General features: G+C 38.9%; 1 protein-coding gene across 1 annotated transcript in view; it reads left to right on the forward strand.

Annotated features, from left to right (window-relative positions):
• LOC136174936 (Fc receptor-like protein 3) overlaps positions 1–16,371 on the forward strand; it is a 38,242-nt gene extending 21,871 nt beyond the window's left edge. Inside the window, 5 exon segments of the mRNA XM_065945234.1 lie at positions 5,200–5,478; positions 5,846–5,965; positions 14,659–14,686; positions 16,276–16,334; positions 16,337–16,371. Coding sequence (XP_065801306.1) covers positions 5,200–5,478; positions 5,846–5,965; positions 14,659–14,686; positions 16,276–16,334; positions 16,337–16,371 — 521 coding nt within the window.
• Positions 16,372–16,531: the final 160 nt, after the last annotated feature.

Consider the following 16,531-nt stretch of genomic DNA (forward strand, 5'->3'; position numbering starts at 1 on the left):
AAATTGGAGTCCTTGTGTAATCCTTGTGAGTGATCACATCGTCATGTTTATTTGGGTCATGAAGATCTTTTTTGTATAGTTCTTCTGTGTATTCTGGACACCTCTCCTTAATATCTTCTGTTTCTGTTAGGTCTATACCGTTTCTGTCCTTTATTGAGCCCATCTTTGCATGAAATGTTCTCTTGGTATCTCTAATTTTCTTGAAGAGATCTCTAGTCTTTCCCATTCTGTTGTTTTCTTCTATTTCTTTGCATTCATGACTGAAAAAGGCTTTCTTCTCTCTCCTTGCTATTCTTTGGAAGTCTACATTCAGATGGGTGTATCTTTCCTTTTCTCTTTTGCCTTTCACTTCTCTTCTTTACTCAGCCATTTGTAAGGACTCCTCAGACAACCATTTTGCCTTTTTGCATGTCTTTTTCCTTTTTCTTGGGGATGGTCTTGATCACTGCCCCCTGTACAATGTCACAAACCTCCATCCATAGTTCTTCAGGCACCCTATCAGATCTAATCCCTTGAATCTATTTCTCACTTCCACTGTATAGTCATAAGGGATTTGATTTAGGTCATACATGAATGATCTAGTGGTTTTCCCTACTTTCTTCAATTTAAGCCTGAATTTTGCAGCAAGTAGTTCATGAACTGAGCCACAGTCAGTTCCCAGTCTTGTTTTTGCTGACTGTATAGACCTTCTCCATCTTCAGCTGCAAAGTATATAATCAATCTGATTCCGGTGTTGATCATCTGGTGATGTCCATGAGTAGAGTAGTCTCTAGTGTTGTTAGAAGAGGGTGTTTGCTATGGCAGTGCGTTCTGTTGGCAAAACTCTGTTAGCCTCTGCCCTGCTTCATTTTGTACTGCAAGGCCAAACTTGCCTGTTACTCCAGGTATCTCTTGACTTCCTACTTTTGCATTCCAGTCCCCCTATGATGAAAAGGAAATCCCATTGGCCTCCAAAGTCAAATTTCCTGGGGATTCTTTGTCCGTTTGCTAGATCTCCAGGTTGGGAAATCTGTTGTGGGTCCTAGAACTTTCTTAACAGTGTGAGAATTTCTTTGGTATAATTGTCCTGCAGTTTGTGGGTCATCTGCTCAGAGGCTCTATGGTGGGTCTAATGGTGACCTCCTTCAAGAGGGCTTATGCCACATGCTGCATGACCCAGATCTGCTGCAGCCAGCCAGAGTCCCTGTCCCCGCAGCAGGCAACTACTGACCCATGCCTCCACAGGAGATACTCAAACTCTCAAAGGCAGCTCTGGCTCAGTCTCTGTGGGGTTTCTGGGTCCTGGTGCACACAAGGTTTTGTTTGAGCCCTCTGAGCATCTCTGGCGGGTATGGGGTTTGATTCTAAATGTTGTGTAATTTTGGTGGGAATGTAAAATGATGAAATCACTATTGAGACCGCTATGGAAGCTCCTAAGAAAATTAAAAATAGAGCTACCATATGACACAGAAATTCCGCCTGTGAGTTGTTGTTGTTGTTCAGTCTCTAAGTCATGTCTGACTCTTTGTGACCCCATAGACTGCATCACATCAGCCTTCTCTGACCTTCACTATCTCCCTGAGTTTGCTCAAACCCATGTTCATTGTGGCAGTGTTGCCACCCAAATATCTCATCCTCTGTCACCCACTTCTCCTCTTGCCCTTAGTCTTCCCCAGCATCAGGGTCTTTTCCAGTGAGTCAGCTCTTTGAATCAGGTGGCCAAAGTATTGGAGCTTCAGCTTCAGCATCAGTCCTTCCAATGAATATTCAGGACTGAGTTCCTTTAGGATGGACTGGTTGGATCTCCTTGCTGTCCAAGAGTCTTCTCCAGCACCACAGGTTGAAAGAATCAGTTCTTAGGTGCTCAACCTTCTTTATGGTCCACCTCTCACATCTGTACACGACTACTGGAAAAACCATAGCTTTGACTATATGGACCTTTGTTGGCAAAATGATGTCTTTGCTTTTTAATACACTGTCTAGGCTTGTCATTGCTATTCGTCGAAGGAGTAAGCATCTTTTAATTTCAAAGTTGCAATTGCTGCCTGAAGTGATTTCACAGCCCAAGAAAATGAAATCTGACACTGTTTCCTCATTTTCCCCATCTATTTGCCATAAAGTGATGGCACTGGATGCCATGATCTTAGTTTGTTGAATGTTAAGTGTTAAGCCAACTTTTCCACTTTCCTCTTTCACCTTTATCAAGAGGCTCTTCAGTTCCTCTTCACTTTCTGCCAGTTAAGTAGTATCATTTGCATATCTGAAGTTGTTGATATTTCTTCCAGCAATCTTGATTGCAGCTTGAGATTCATCTAGCCCAGCACTTCAGGTGATGTCCTCTGCATATGAATTAAATAAGCAGTGTGATAATATGCAGCCTCAATGTACCCCTTTCCCAGTTTTGAAGCAGTCCATTATTCCATGTCCAGTTCTAACTGCTGCTTCTTGTCCTGCATACAGATTTCTCAGGAAGCAGGTAATGTGGACTGGTATTTCATCTCATTAAGAATATTTCACAATTTGCTGTGATCCACACAGTCAAAGACTTTAGCATAGTCAGTGAAGCAGAAGGAGATTTTTTCTAAAATTCCCTTTCTTTTTGTATGATCCAGTGTATGCTGGGAGTTTGATCTCTGGTTCCTCTGCCTTTTCTAAATCCAGCTTGTACATTTGGAAGTTCTTGGTTCATGTACTGCTGAAGTCCAACTTGAAGGATTTTGAGCAAAATCTTGCTAGCATGTGAAATAAGTGCAATTGTACAGCAATTTGAACATTCTTTGGCCTTGCCTTCCTTTAGAATTGGAATGAAAACTGACCTTTTCCAGTTCTGTGGCCACTGTTGAGTTTTCCAAATTTGCAGGCATAATGAGTGCAGTGCGTTAACAGCATCATCTTTTAAGATTTGAAATAGCTCAGCCAGAATTCTATCACCTCCACTAGCTTTGTTTGTAGTGATGCTTCCTAAGATCCACTTGACTTCACAGTTCAGGATGTCTGGCTCTAGGTGAGTGATCACACCATCATGGTTATCTGGGTCATTAAGACCTTTTTTGTATAGTTTTTTTTTTTTTTGTATTCTTGCTACATTTTCTTAATCTCTTCTGCTTTTGTTAAGTCCTTGCCATTTTCGTCCTTTATTGTGCCTATCTTTATATGAAATATTATCTTGGTAGCTCCAGTTTTTTTAAAGAGATCTCTAGTCATCCCCTTTCTATTGTTCTTCTGAATACTGCTCATCCCCCACAAAAAAGAAAAAATTGAAAATATATTCTCACAAAGACATTTGTTTACTCATGTACAGAACATTATTCATAATAGCTAAAACATGGAAACACCCCAGGTGTCCATTAAAAGATAAATGGGTAATCAAAATGTGGTATACACATGACATGAAACTTATTCAGACTTATAAAGAAAGAAAATCCAGATACATGCAACAACATGGATGAATCTTGAGGTCATTATTGTAAGTGAAATAAGCCAGTTAAAAATAACAAATACTACATGATCCCACTTATATAATATATTCAGAGTAATCAAAATCATAGAAATAGAAAGTAGACTGATGTTTGTCAGGAGCTGAGGAGAAGGAGCATAGGGACTTATTGTTTAATGGGTATGTAATTTTGGTGTTACAAGAAAAAGTTATGGAAATTGATGATGGTGTTGGTTTCACAATGTTATGAAAGTATTTATACCACTTCACTATTCACTTAAAAAGTTTATGGTGGAATATTTTAAGGTATGTATGTATATTTTACAGCAATAAAAATTGAATAAAAATACATGAAGTGGTGATATGGGTGAAAAGGCAAACTGAGGTGCACAAACATATAAAGACTTACCCCTGAGACCCTTAGCATTTGGCCCAAGTCATTGGATATTGTAAAGGATATACAGAAGGGCAAAACTCAAGCCATCTGTTTGAATTTTACAAAAGCATGACTTGGCATTTCTACCCAAATGAGACCACTGGTGCCATCTGCCTTATAGCCAGCAGATGGTGCATTTTTGAGTTGAATTATCCCCATTCAACTGATTGTCTCCATTACCCCTCTCCTTTACCCTATCTCAGATGCAAAGCTAAGCTCTAGATCCTTGCCAAACTTCTCTTGCCAATGAAGCGCACCATTTATATCTAAAGCACTGCACACAGCCTGGTTTACCTGGGTTTCCTCACAACTTAATGGAATCAGCAATCCTACAGTTCACATTTCATGTTAATTAATTATTGATGAATAATTCCATATATTAATTTAAAACATAATGATTTTCTGTTTTTCCTGGCTTCCCTATTTATATAATCACAAATTAAAATGGAAATCTTTGTTGCTATTTCTGTATCTGGATATTTTGGGGCCAAATATAGATTAATTTACTTATCCACTTATTCACCAATTATTGATAAACTATTACATGCCAAGGCAAAATTCTAGCAGTTGGAAATACAAAAATGAACAAAGAGTTAAGTCCTCATTCTTATGAAGCTTACATTCTATTGGGGGAATCAGATATATAACAATGATAAATAGATACATAGAAAACAGATTGATAGATGTTAGTGCTAATGCTAAGTAGAAAAATAAAGCAAGGTAACTGAGTAGAGGATACTTCAAATGGGTGTGGATGTCTAGGTTTAAAGTTAAGTCTCAGAAATTAATAATATGGAGCAACAAACCTTGCTTCTAGTAATTATTCCTATCAGCAACAGTAGCTAGTATTTATTGAGCACTTTACGTACATGATTCTTACTATTACCTCCACTTTACAAAGGAATACACTGAGACTTGGAGAAAGTAAAATGTTTTAAAACATTAAGATCACAGGGCTAATAAAGGGCAGTGAAAGTGTTATTCACTCAGCTGTGTCCGACCCTTTGTGACCCCATGGACTGTAGCCCGCCAGGTTCCTCTGTCCATGGAATTCTCCAGGTAAGAATACTGGAGTGGATAGCCATTCCCTTCTCCAGACCCAGGGATTGAACCTGGGTCTCCTGCACTGCTGGCAGATTCTTTACCATCTGAGTCACCAAGGAAGTTGAGTTTAAATCCTTTCTCTGCCATTAATAAAGAGCAGAGATGGGATTTAAGTTCAGGTTTTCCTGAATTCCAAGTCCATGCTCCTAGTACTGAACTATGCTGGAACTGAACTATTTCCTTTATTAAATTATTTTGTACTTACTTAACCAAGACTGCTCATAAGCTGTGCTGCCTTTTTCAGTTCCAGTGTCCCATCCTGTCTTCACCTTCGATCCTGCTGGGACCCAGGCTGTGGTGGGAGATGTGTTAGAGCTTCGCTGTGAGGCCCAAAGAGGCTCTCCCCCAATCCTGTACTGGTTTTATTACAAGAATGTCACGCTGGGGAGCAGAGAGGCCCCCTTTGGAGGAGGAGCATCCTTCAACCTCACTCTGATGGCAGAGCATTCTGGAAACTTCTCCTGTGGGGCTGACAATGGCCTAGGGGTACAGCACAGTGAGATGGTGATACTCAGCATCATAGGTAGGTTGGCGGTACCTGGGCTACAGGTTACATTTAGTCAACAAAATATTTCTCCAATAGACTGTACAAATCCTCCCAATGTCAAAGAGTTATTTACATGAAACCAAGGCTTGGGGCTTCTGGAGATTGGTACTGATTTTGTAGGGACAGGGGAGGGAAAAGAAATAAATTTTAATGTTAGATTCTGGCAATCATTCTCCCTGTGTTATTATTTTAAAAATACAAATTATACTGGAAATGATTCCAATTGAGAAATCAGAACCTGGCAAAAACCTGTCCTAATATATAGCTACTCCCCCACCTACGTAGTTTTTGTCTAGATGAAATATATTTGGCACTGAACTCAAGTACAGGTCTCTTCACTTAGGACCACCTAGTAACAAAACAACCCTTATCACTGAGGGAGTCACTGCAGGGCTACTGAGCATCCTTGGCCTTGCTGCTACTGCTGCTCTGGTGCATCATTTCAGGACCCAAAGGAATTCAGGTAAGTGGCTATATCTTACTCTTTGATGTTGTGATTTTGCCATTGCTATTATTATTTCGACTTGTGTAGTGTATCCTACAAAGGTTGATCTTTTCCAAGTACTGATCACACAGATTGGCAGAGATAAAAAGGCAGAACAAATTTCTTAATGAAGCTGTTATTCCTTGTGTTTCATTTGAATTTTAAATCAGAGAGTAGAGTTTTGTTTCCATTTAAAAATTAGAAAGTTAAATATTTACTGTTCCAACCTCAGTCCAAAGCTTACTGAAAATAAAAAAAATGAAAGAGAAAGTTCTTCATTTGTAAAAACAACAGAAATAAACAATAGCCATAGGTGCAATCCATAAACTCGTATATATTTAAATACCATTTAAATACAGTGATATTTAGATAAAATTAAGAAACTCTGAGAATGAAATTAAAATTTCAGTTTCTGATTATTTGTTGCTACTATGTGTGTGTTAGTTGCTCAGCCATGTCCAACTCTTTGTGACTCTATGGACTCTAGCCCGCCGGGCTCCTCTGTTTGTGGGATCCTCCAGGCAAGAATACTGGAATGGATTACCAGTTCCTTCTCCGGGGTATCTTCCCAACCCAGGGATTGAGTGGGTCTCCCACATTGAAGGCAGATTGTTTAACTTCTGAGCCATCAAGGAAACCCCTTGTTGCTAGTATATAGAAATTCAATTGATTTTTCTATATTTGTCTCATATCCTACAACTTTGCTAAGCACACTTACTAGTTGTAGTATTAGTTTTGTCGATTTCATCAGATTTTCTACATAGATGACCAAGTCACCTATGAATAAAGATAATTTTATGCCTTCCTTTCCAATCTTGATTCCTGTTTTCTTTTTCTTTAGTGTACTGCCTAGAACCTCCTGCAAAATGTTGAACAGAAGTGTTAAGAGAACAGGCATCTTTGTCTTGTTCTTGAGCTTAGGGAGGGGCAAGTATTTGAACTTACACTGTTTACATATGATAATCTTAGCTGTGGATTTCTTGTAGCTATAGTTTATTAGGCTGAAGAAATCCCTACAAATTGTAATTTACAGGCAGTTTTTATAGAACAATGACAAATGCTTTTTCTAGGTTGAGAAAATCATATGATTTTATTTTCTAGTCTACTGATACAGATTTTGGATTTTGAATGTTAAATGTTGAAACAACTTTGCATTTCTAGGGTTAACCTTCCTTGGTTAATTTTTGAATTTGATTTGCTAAAATTTTGTTAAGAATATTTGCACCTATGTTCATAAGGGATAATGGTTTGGTAGCTTTATTTCTTATCATTTCTTTTTCTGGCTGAATGTCAAGGTAATACCCATTTAGTTATGACCTCCAGAATCCTTCATTCCTCTTTGTATATATATATATACACATCCACATGGTATCATTTTCTCTCTGCCTAAAGGATTTCTTTTTAACATTTCTTGTAGTATGAGTTTGTTGGTGAATTTGATTGATAGTGTTGCTGAAGTCTTTGATATCTGTACTGATTTTTCTCTTACTTTATTGATTATTGAGAGAAGGATATTAAAATCTTCAACAATAATTGTGGGCTTTTTCATTTTTTCTTGCAATTCTATCAGATTTACTTCATGTATTTTGAAACTCTATTATTAGGTACACAAATATTTATCACTGTTATGTGTTTTTGGCAAAATTATCACATTATCCTTTATGACTTTATGACCTTATGACCTTTTTATTCCTGGTGGTATCATTTAACCCCGAAACACTATTTGATATTAACAAAAAATTAATTAATATTGTATTAGCTATAGGGCTTCTCTGGTGGCTCAGATAGTAAAGAATATGCCTGTAATGCAGGAGACCCAGGTTTGATCCCTGGGTTGGGAAGACCTCCCTGGAGAAAGGAATGGCTACCCACTCCAATATTCTGGCCTAGAGAATCCCACGGAAAGAGGAGCCTATATTAATATATTTATATCAAATAATATTTTGAAGTAAATTATACTACCAGGAATAAAACTTACATAATCAATGCTGGGCTTCCCAGGTGGCTCAGTGGTAAAGAATCTGCCTGCCAAAGTAGGGGACACAAGAGACGTGGGCTCGATCCCTGGGTTGGGAAGGTCCCCTGGAGGAGGGAATGGCAGCTTGCTCCAGTACTGTTGCCTGGAGAAGCCCATGAACAGAGGAGCCTGGAGGGTTACAGTCTGTGAGGTGACAAAGAGTTGGACACAACTGAGCACGTATGCATATAATTAACATTAGCTTGATATTTCTTTTTCCACTCTTTAAAATTTTAACTTATTTGTGCTTCTATATTTAAAGCATATTTTTATAGATATCATATAGTTAATTCTGCTTTTTATCTAATATGGCAGTCTCTTTCTACTTTCTAACTTTAAGAACTTTGACCATTTGCATTAATATGGTTGTTGATACAACTAGGTTCCTATGTCTATTATTTTCCTATTTGCTCTCTGCTTGTCTCATCTGTTCTTTGTTTTCCATTTCCTTTTTTTGTCTACCCTCTTGGGTATTTTTGTGATTCAATTTTGCTTCCTTTGTTGGTTTATTAGCTATATAACTCTCTGTTTTGTTATTTTAGTGGTTATTTTAAGGTATATGGTATACATATCTAACTATCAGTCTGCTTACAGGTGACAGTGCATCACTGCGTGTCTAGCATAAGAATATTATCAATGTGTACTCCATTGCCCCTTTCGCTGGTACATTGTTATTACTTTTGTAAGCAATCAGTTATTTTTAAAAGAAACTTACATATAATTAAAAAATATTATACATTTACTCACACAGCTAACACTTCAGTGTTCTTCATTCTTTTGTGTGTATCTATATTTTCATCTGATATCATTTCTTTTCTGCTTAAAAGATTTCTTGTAGGATGTGTCTGCTAGTAATGATTATCTCAGCTTCTGTATGACTATAAAAGTCTTTGTTTTGCATTCATTTATGAGAAATAGTTATACTGGCATAGAATCCTAAGTTGAAAAATAAATTTTTTTTCTTTCAATATGTAAAAGATGTTGCTGTACTGTCTTCCTGTGTGCATGGCTTCTGACAGGGAATCTGCCATCATCCTTGACTTTGTTCTTATGTGACTGCTTTAATTTTTCTCTCTGAATGCTTTTCGTGGATCAGAAATCTTGGGATGTATGGGCTGTTTTATTCAGTGCTTTGGGTGCTTATAAGGTTTCAAGACTTTATATTTGGAATTACTAATCCTTGACTTTCTATCTTTCTCTGTGGTATAACACGAACTCTCCTTTTCTATCAGGCCAAATGATTCTGTTTTCCTTTTTTTTAGGGCTTATACTGAAAATCAAGCAAATAAACAAATAACTGGATCTCAATTTAATGGAAAACATCTTAATGATGGTGGTTAAGCATGTCTTCTTACTTCTACTCTCAGGTCAATCAATGGTCTTTTATCTTTCTGCTTCTTTGTATGAAAAATGGCACCATTTCACATCATTTTGTGACTGATATTTACAACCACCTAATATTTTTTCAAAAAATATTACGTATGCAATTTTTGTGCAGCACTAACCCTGATCAGTTCAGTTCAGTTGCTCAGTCATGTCCAACTCTGCGACCACATGAACTGCAGTATGCCAGGCCTTCCTGTCCATCACCAACTCCAGAGCTTACTCAAACTCATGCCCATTGAGTCAGTGATGCCATCCAACCATCTCATCTTCTGTCGTCCCCTTCTCCTCCTGCCCTCAATCTTTCCCAGCACCAGGGTCTTTTCAAATGAGTCAGTTCTCTGCATCAGTTGGCCAAAGTATTGGAGTTTCAGTTTCAGCATCAGTACTTGCAGTGAATATTCAGAACTGATTTTCATTTTATTTTATTTTTTTTTAATTTTATTTTATTAGTTGGAGGCCAATTACTTCCCAACATTTCAGTGGGTTTTGTCATACATTGACACGAATCAGCCATAGAGTTACACGTATTCCCCACCCCGATCCCCCCTCCCACCTCCCTCTCCACCCGACTCCTCTGGGTCCTCCCAGTGCACCAGGCCTGAGCACTTGTCTCCTGCATCTCACCTGGGCTAGTGATCTGTTTCACCATAGATAATATACATGCTATTCTTTTGAAACATCCCACCCTCACCTTCTCCCACAGAGTTCAAAAGTCTGCAGAACTGATTTTCTTTAGGATGGACTGATTGGATCTCCTTGCAGTCCAAAGGGCCTCTCAAAAGTCTTCTCTAACACCACAATTGAAAAGCATCAATTGTTCAATGTTCAACTTTCTTTATAGTTCAACTCTCACATCCATACATGACTACTGGAAAAACCATAGCTTTGACTAGATGGACCTTTGTCCTAGTAATGTCTGCTTTTTAATATGATGTCTACGTCATAGCTTTTCTTCCAAGGAGCAAGCGTCTTTTAATTTCATGGCTGCAGTCACCATCTACAGTGATTTTGGAACCCCCCAAAATAAAGCCTCTCACTCTTTCCACTGTTTCCCCATCTATTTAACATGAAATGATGGGACCAGATGCCATGATCTTAGTTGTCTGAATGTTAAGCTTTAAGCCAACTTTTTCACTCTCTGTCACTTTCATCAGGAGGCTCTTTCTGCCATAAGGGTGGTGTCATCTGCATATCTGAGGTTTTTGCTGTTTCTCCTGGCAATCTTGATTCCAGCTTGTGCTTCATCCAGCTTGGCATTTCACATGATGTAATTTGCATATAAGTTAAATAAGCAGGGTGACAATATACAGCCTCAACACACTCTTTTCCCAATTTGGAACAAATCTGTTGTTCCATGTCCAGTTCTAACTGTTGCTTCTTGACCTGCATACAGACTTCTGAGGAGATAGGTAAGATGGTCTGGTATTCCCACCTCTTTCAGAACTTTCCACAGTTTGTTGTGATCCACTCAGTCAAAGGCTTTGGCATAGTCAATAAAGCAGAAATAGATGTTTTTCTGGAACTCTCTTGCTTTTTTGATGATCCAACAGATGTTGGCAATTTGATCTCTGGTTCCCCTGCTTTTTCTAAATCCAGCTTGAATATCTGGAAGTTCACGGTTCACATACTGTTGAAGCCTGGCTTGGAGAATTTTGAGCATTACATTGCTAGCATGTGATGAGTGCAATTGTGTGGTAGTTTGAACATTCTTTGACATTGCCTTTCTCTGGGGTTGGAATGAAAACTGACCTTTTCCTGTCCTGTGGCCACTGCTGAGTTTTCCAAATTTGCATATTGAGTGCAGCACTTTTACAGCATCATCTTTTAGGATTTGAAGTAGCTCAACTGGAATTTCATCACCTCCACTAGCTTTGTTTATAGTGATGCTTCCTAAGGCCCACTTGACTTCACATTCCAGGATGTCTGGATCTAGTCCAGTGATCATACCATCATGGTTATCTGGATCATTAAAATCTTTTTTTGTATAGTCCTTCTGTGTTCTTGCCAGGTCTTCTTCATATCTTCTGCTTCTGTTAGGTCCATACAATTTCTGTCCTTTATTGAGCCTGTCTTTACATGAAATGTTCCCTTGTTATCTCTAATTTTCTTGAAGAGATCTCTAGTCTTCCAATTCTATTGTTTTTCTCTATTTCTTTGCATTGATCACTGAGGAAGGCTTTCTTATCTCTTCTTGCTATTCTTTGGAACTCTGCTTTCAAATGGGTATATCTTTCCTTTTCTCCTTTACCTTTCACTTCTCTTCTTTTCTCAGCTGTTTTTAAGGCCTCCTCAGACAACCATTTTGCCTTTTTGCATGTCTTTTTCTTGGGGATGGTCTTGATCCCTGCCTCCTGTACCATATCTCAAACCTCCATGTCCATAGTTCTTCAGGCACCCCATCTATCAGATCTAATCCCTTAAATCTATTTGTCATTCCCACTGTATAATTATAAGGGATTTGTTTTAGGTCATACCTGAATGGTCTAGTGGTTTTCCCTACTTTCTTCAATTTAAGTCTGAGTTTTGCAATAAGGAGTTGTTTATCTGAGCCACTGTCAACTCCCAGTGTTGTTTTTGATGATTGTATAAAGCTTCTCCATCTTCAGCTGCAAAGAATATAATCAATCTGATTTCGGTATTGGCCATTTGGTGATGTCCATGTGTAGAATCTTCTCTGGGTTGTTGGAAGAGGGCATTTGCTATGACCAATGCAAAGAGTCTAACCCTGATAGTACTCATCATAACATCTACCATTCATTTGGAATCTATTATATGCGATTTTTTAATGTGTCCAGTTTTGTATACATTTGACTTCAATTCAACCACTATTGTTATAACCATATTGAAGATGAAGAAATGAAGAATTTGGGAAGTTAGCAACCTTTCCAGACTCATGTATATCTAGTAAGAGTCAGAGTTAGGGCATAACTGAGGTCTCCCTAGCCCTTAAGTCCGTATTTTCTCCTTTACATCCTTTTTTTTTTTTTTTTTTTTTTTTAAGTCACTCAGTCATGTCTGACTCTTTCGAGACCCCATACAGTCCATGGAATTCTCCAGGCCAGAATACTGGAGTGGGTAGCCTTTCCCTTCTCCGGGGGATCTTCCCAACCCAGGGATTGAACCCAGGTCTCCTGCATTGCAAACGGATTTTTTACCAGCTGAGCCACAAGAGAAGCCCAAGAATACTGGAGTGGGTAGCCTATACCTTCTCCAGGGGATGTTTCCAACCTGGGAATCGAACTGGATCTCCTGGATTCTTTACCAATTGAGCTATAAACCCCCATTACATCTTGGTGACTTGTAAAATGTTGGTTCTACTTCCTACTTTAAAAAGTTACTTTTCTATATCATTGCCTGTCTGGATTTCATTTATTAATCAATAATATACTAGACATGCAGACATGAGAACCTCAGTATTGCAGTTTATAATACTAAAAAACAAAAACAGACTGCTGTCAGTACAACACCAAATAACACAAGAGAAGGAAAGACTACCAGTCATTGTTTTATGTGGTCCATGAGGTCAGAGGCCCAGGAGGTGCCGTCCTCCAGATTTAGGGGAAATTGTTGTTTTAAAGGTCAAACATGACTAAGAAATTCTGACAGGCTACAAATCAGAGGGTCTCTGCCTATCACAACTCAAAATCTTACCTACTGTACTTCCCTCCAAGCAAAATCTTCCATCTCATTGTTGATCAGTCTTCTCAGGGAAGAGCTCAGGCCTTCCAAATTCCTCTAAAAATGAAGAATTCTGCTTCTTAAGCCTGATTGTTTCCTCCAAGTTACCAAAAGGAGTGGTATATTTATTAGCTCTATAACTGCTTGGATTAGCATTCTGGTAATGTAACGTCCTCCAAACCCCAGTCTTCTTAGTTCTGTGACGGTCATGATAATAGTATCACCATTATAGGCCTTATGAGACAATCTGTGTAAACTGCTTAGCACACTGCCTGCCCAAAATATCTTCAGTGAATATTAGCTTATATTATAAATAGCCACGTCTTGGGTCTGTTTTCCTTCAGGCAAATGAAGAGATAGTCTGACTCTCAGATGCACCCTGAACTTAGACAACCTGTCTACAAGTAAGAATATTGGTTGTTGATTGATGAGGTTACAATTCCAGAGGAGAGAGATACCGGCCAGAATCACACTTACACACCTTTACTTTAAGTCAGGACACCTGGTTCCCAAAAGACAGGATTTGAAGGCATGAATCAGTCATTTTTTGTGGTATGTAAAGGTGGCTCAGTGATAAAGAATCCACCTGCCAGTGTAGGAGACACAGGAGACATGGGTTTGGTCCCTGGGTCAGGAAGATCCCCTGGAGAAGGAAGTGGCAACCCACTCCAGTATTCTTGTCTGGGAAATCCCATGGATGAAGAAATCTGGCAGGCTACAGTCTGTGGGGTCACAAAGAGTTAGACACAACAGAGCGACTTCACTTCACTTCACTTCATTTCAGGTAATTGTCAACTGTTGTTTTTTAGTCCTTGTATATAGTTTAATTTGTTCAGTTGTTTAACAAATCTTTATTAAATATTTTCAAACTTCTAAGCACAGGAAATACAAAAATAATTAAGATTAGTTTTATACCCTCAAGTAACACACCCTTTCATGAAGCAGTGTTAGAGGCAAACACAGAAATTGATAATTACAATGCAATATGGTAATTTTAATATAGCAGGGTTCTATGTGCATCAGGAGAAGCTCTGGAGGAGGAAGGATAAATTGGAATTAGGTGAAAAGGAAGGAAAGAAGCGATGTGGAGAAAACAATACACACCAAATGCTGTTGAACGGACTTGCAAGGTCATAGACAAAGGAAGGTCTGACTACAAGAGTCTTGTAGTCCCATTGAACCACACTTGTGTTACAATTCAGTATTAATTTTAACCCCTCTGTAGGCCACAGTCACCCCCTCATGGGGCTGCAGTCAGAATAGAGAAGTGGGAAGAGGGGTAGCACTTGGCCTAGACTTAAACATTAAGTTGTCTCTCTTCTGCCACTCAGTTACAAACTGTTCTGCCACTCAGTTACAAACTCATTCTATTGATTGAATGACTGAGAATAATTGTGATTCCGTGCAAACATCTCTTCAGATCCCACCTTCCTTCTCTATAACATGACCAAAGGGGTGGAGCCAGATGTTCTCAAAGACTGGCCATAGCTGAAATCTAGAATGAATTTGATTTCTGGGAAAGGACATTTTAACATATAGCACATTGTCCACACAGATCACTTATCATCAATGTTCCTTTGCTGTTTTTCAGAAAGACCTTCCACCACTGGGACACCTAGGTAAGGTTTCTGCTTCTGGTGCTGCAAACCTTTTCATTTTATTTATGTTTCCAGGATAGAACATGAGACTATGTGCACTTAAAAGTATTTTTGCTGGATTTCCTATTAAAATTTTCAAATGCTTGTTGGGGAGGGAGAAATCAGAACAGGATCGACACACACACATTGTAATATATATCAATAAGATAGACACCTTATTGTCCAATAAAGTGTTGTTAGAAAAGGGTCTTGGAAAAGACCCTGATGCTGGGAAAGATTGAAGACAGGAGGAGAAGGGGATGACAGAGGATGAGATGGTTGGATGGCATCACCAACTCAATGGACATGAGTTTGGGTAAACCCGGGAGTTGGTGCTGGACAGGGAGGCCTGGCGTGCTGCAGTCCATGAGATTGCAAGGAGTCAGACATGACTGAGCGACTGAACTGAACTGAAATGTGGTTAGGAAGGCTACTTTCAATCATAGTTGTGAATGAGCATACTTATACTTGGACTATAAAGAAGACTAAGTGCCAAAGAATTGATGCTTTTGAACCGTGGTGTTGGAGAAGACTCTTGAGAGTCCCTTGGACTGCAAGGAGATCCAACCAGTCAATCCTAAAGGAGACCAACCCTAAACATTCATTGGAAGGACTGGTGCTGAAGCTGAAGCTCCAATATTTTGGCCACCTGATGTGAAGAGCTGACTCATTAGAAAAGACCTGATGCTGGGAAAGACTGAAGGCAGGAGAAAAAGGGGACAACAGAGGATGAGATGATTGGATGCCACCACCAACTCAATAGACATGAGTTTGAACAAATTCTAGTAGATGGTGAAGGGCAGAGAAGCCTGGCATGCTGCAGTCCATGGGGTTGCAAAGAGTCAGACATGACTGAGCAACTGAACAACAAAATACTTACTTATATATGGAATCAATGTTATTTACTATCCATCCATCTTAATTTGTCTTCTTCCTTAAGTGTGCTGCAGCAGAGAACTGACCACTTAATGACATCATGTTTCTTAAGGCTATATTTATTTATTCCCTTATTGTTCATTTTCCCACTCATATACTTATTCAAAAGACTATGATTGAATGCTGGCCATGTTCAACTCACAATGTTAACTGTGGAATGAAATGAAATTGGAAAAAAATACTTTTCCTGAAGAGCTTTCATAGTATTTTACAGGAAAGGTAGATCATTATAATATGAGGTAGAAAACTGAAAGGGAACTTAAAAAAAGACAAAGGCCAATTTCTGAGGGAATGTAGAAGCCTCTGTTAATTGATGCTGAAGCATTTCAACTTTTGAAAATAATTTTAAAAATAGGTAAACACAAGTGCTTACTCTATCAAAGGGATCTTGATCTGTGTAGTCTTTGCCCTCTGACCTTGCCTCAGCTGGTCTTCTCTGTCATGTTGCCCTGGCTATATCTTGCATCATACTTCTGACATTTTCTCAAAAGAGCCATGCAGACTTTTAGAGTAAGCAGTCATGATATTTTACATAACCATGCTGGTCTCTTCCTGCATATTGATTTTCCTGAAATTCTATATAATCCACAAATACATTTCTCTTTTTTTCTCTCATCCTCTCATCACATTTGCAGTCCCAGGGAGTTTCAGGAACCTTCCAGAACCTCCAACACAAATCCCCAAGAGCCACCGGACCCAGTGCAACTGCAGCCAGTGTACGACAATGGTGAGGACTTCCTAAGGGACAGAGAGCTCCAGGACTGAATCAGGGAGGGGAAAGAGATTGAGCAATAGTCCATAGTTCAGTCACATTCAATTTTAAAATGTCATTTCTGGCCCTATGTCAGGAATAGAAGGTGATTATAAACTTGGTGACTGGAAGAAGAGTCT

Source organism: Muntiacus reevesi, chromosome 1 (genome assembly GCF_963930625.1).
Source record: "Muntiacus reevesi chromosome 1, mMunRee1.1, whole genome shotgun sequence".
Classification (NCBI taxonomy): domain Eukaryota; kingdom Metazoa; phylum Chordata; class Mammalia; order Artiodactyla; family Cervidae; genus Muntiacus; species Muntiacus reevesi.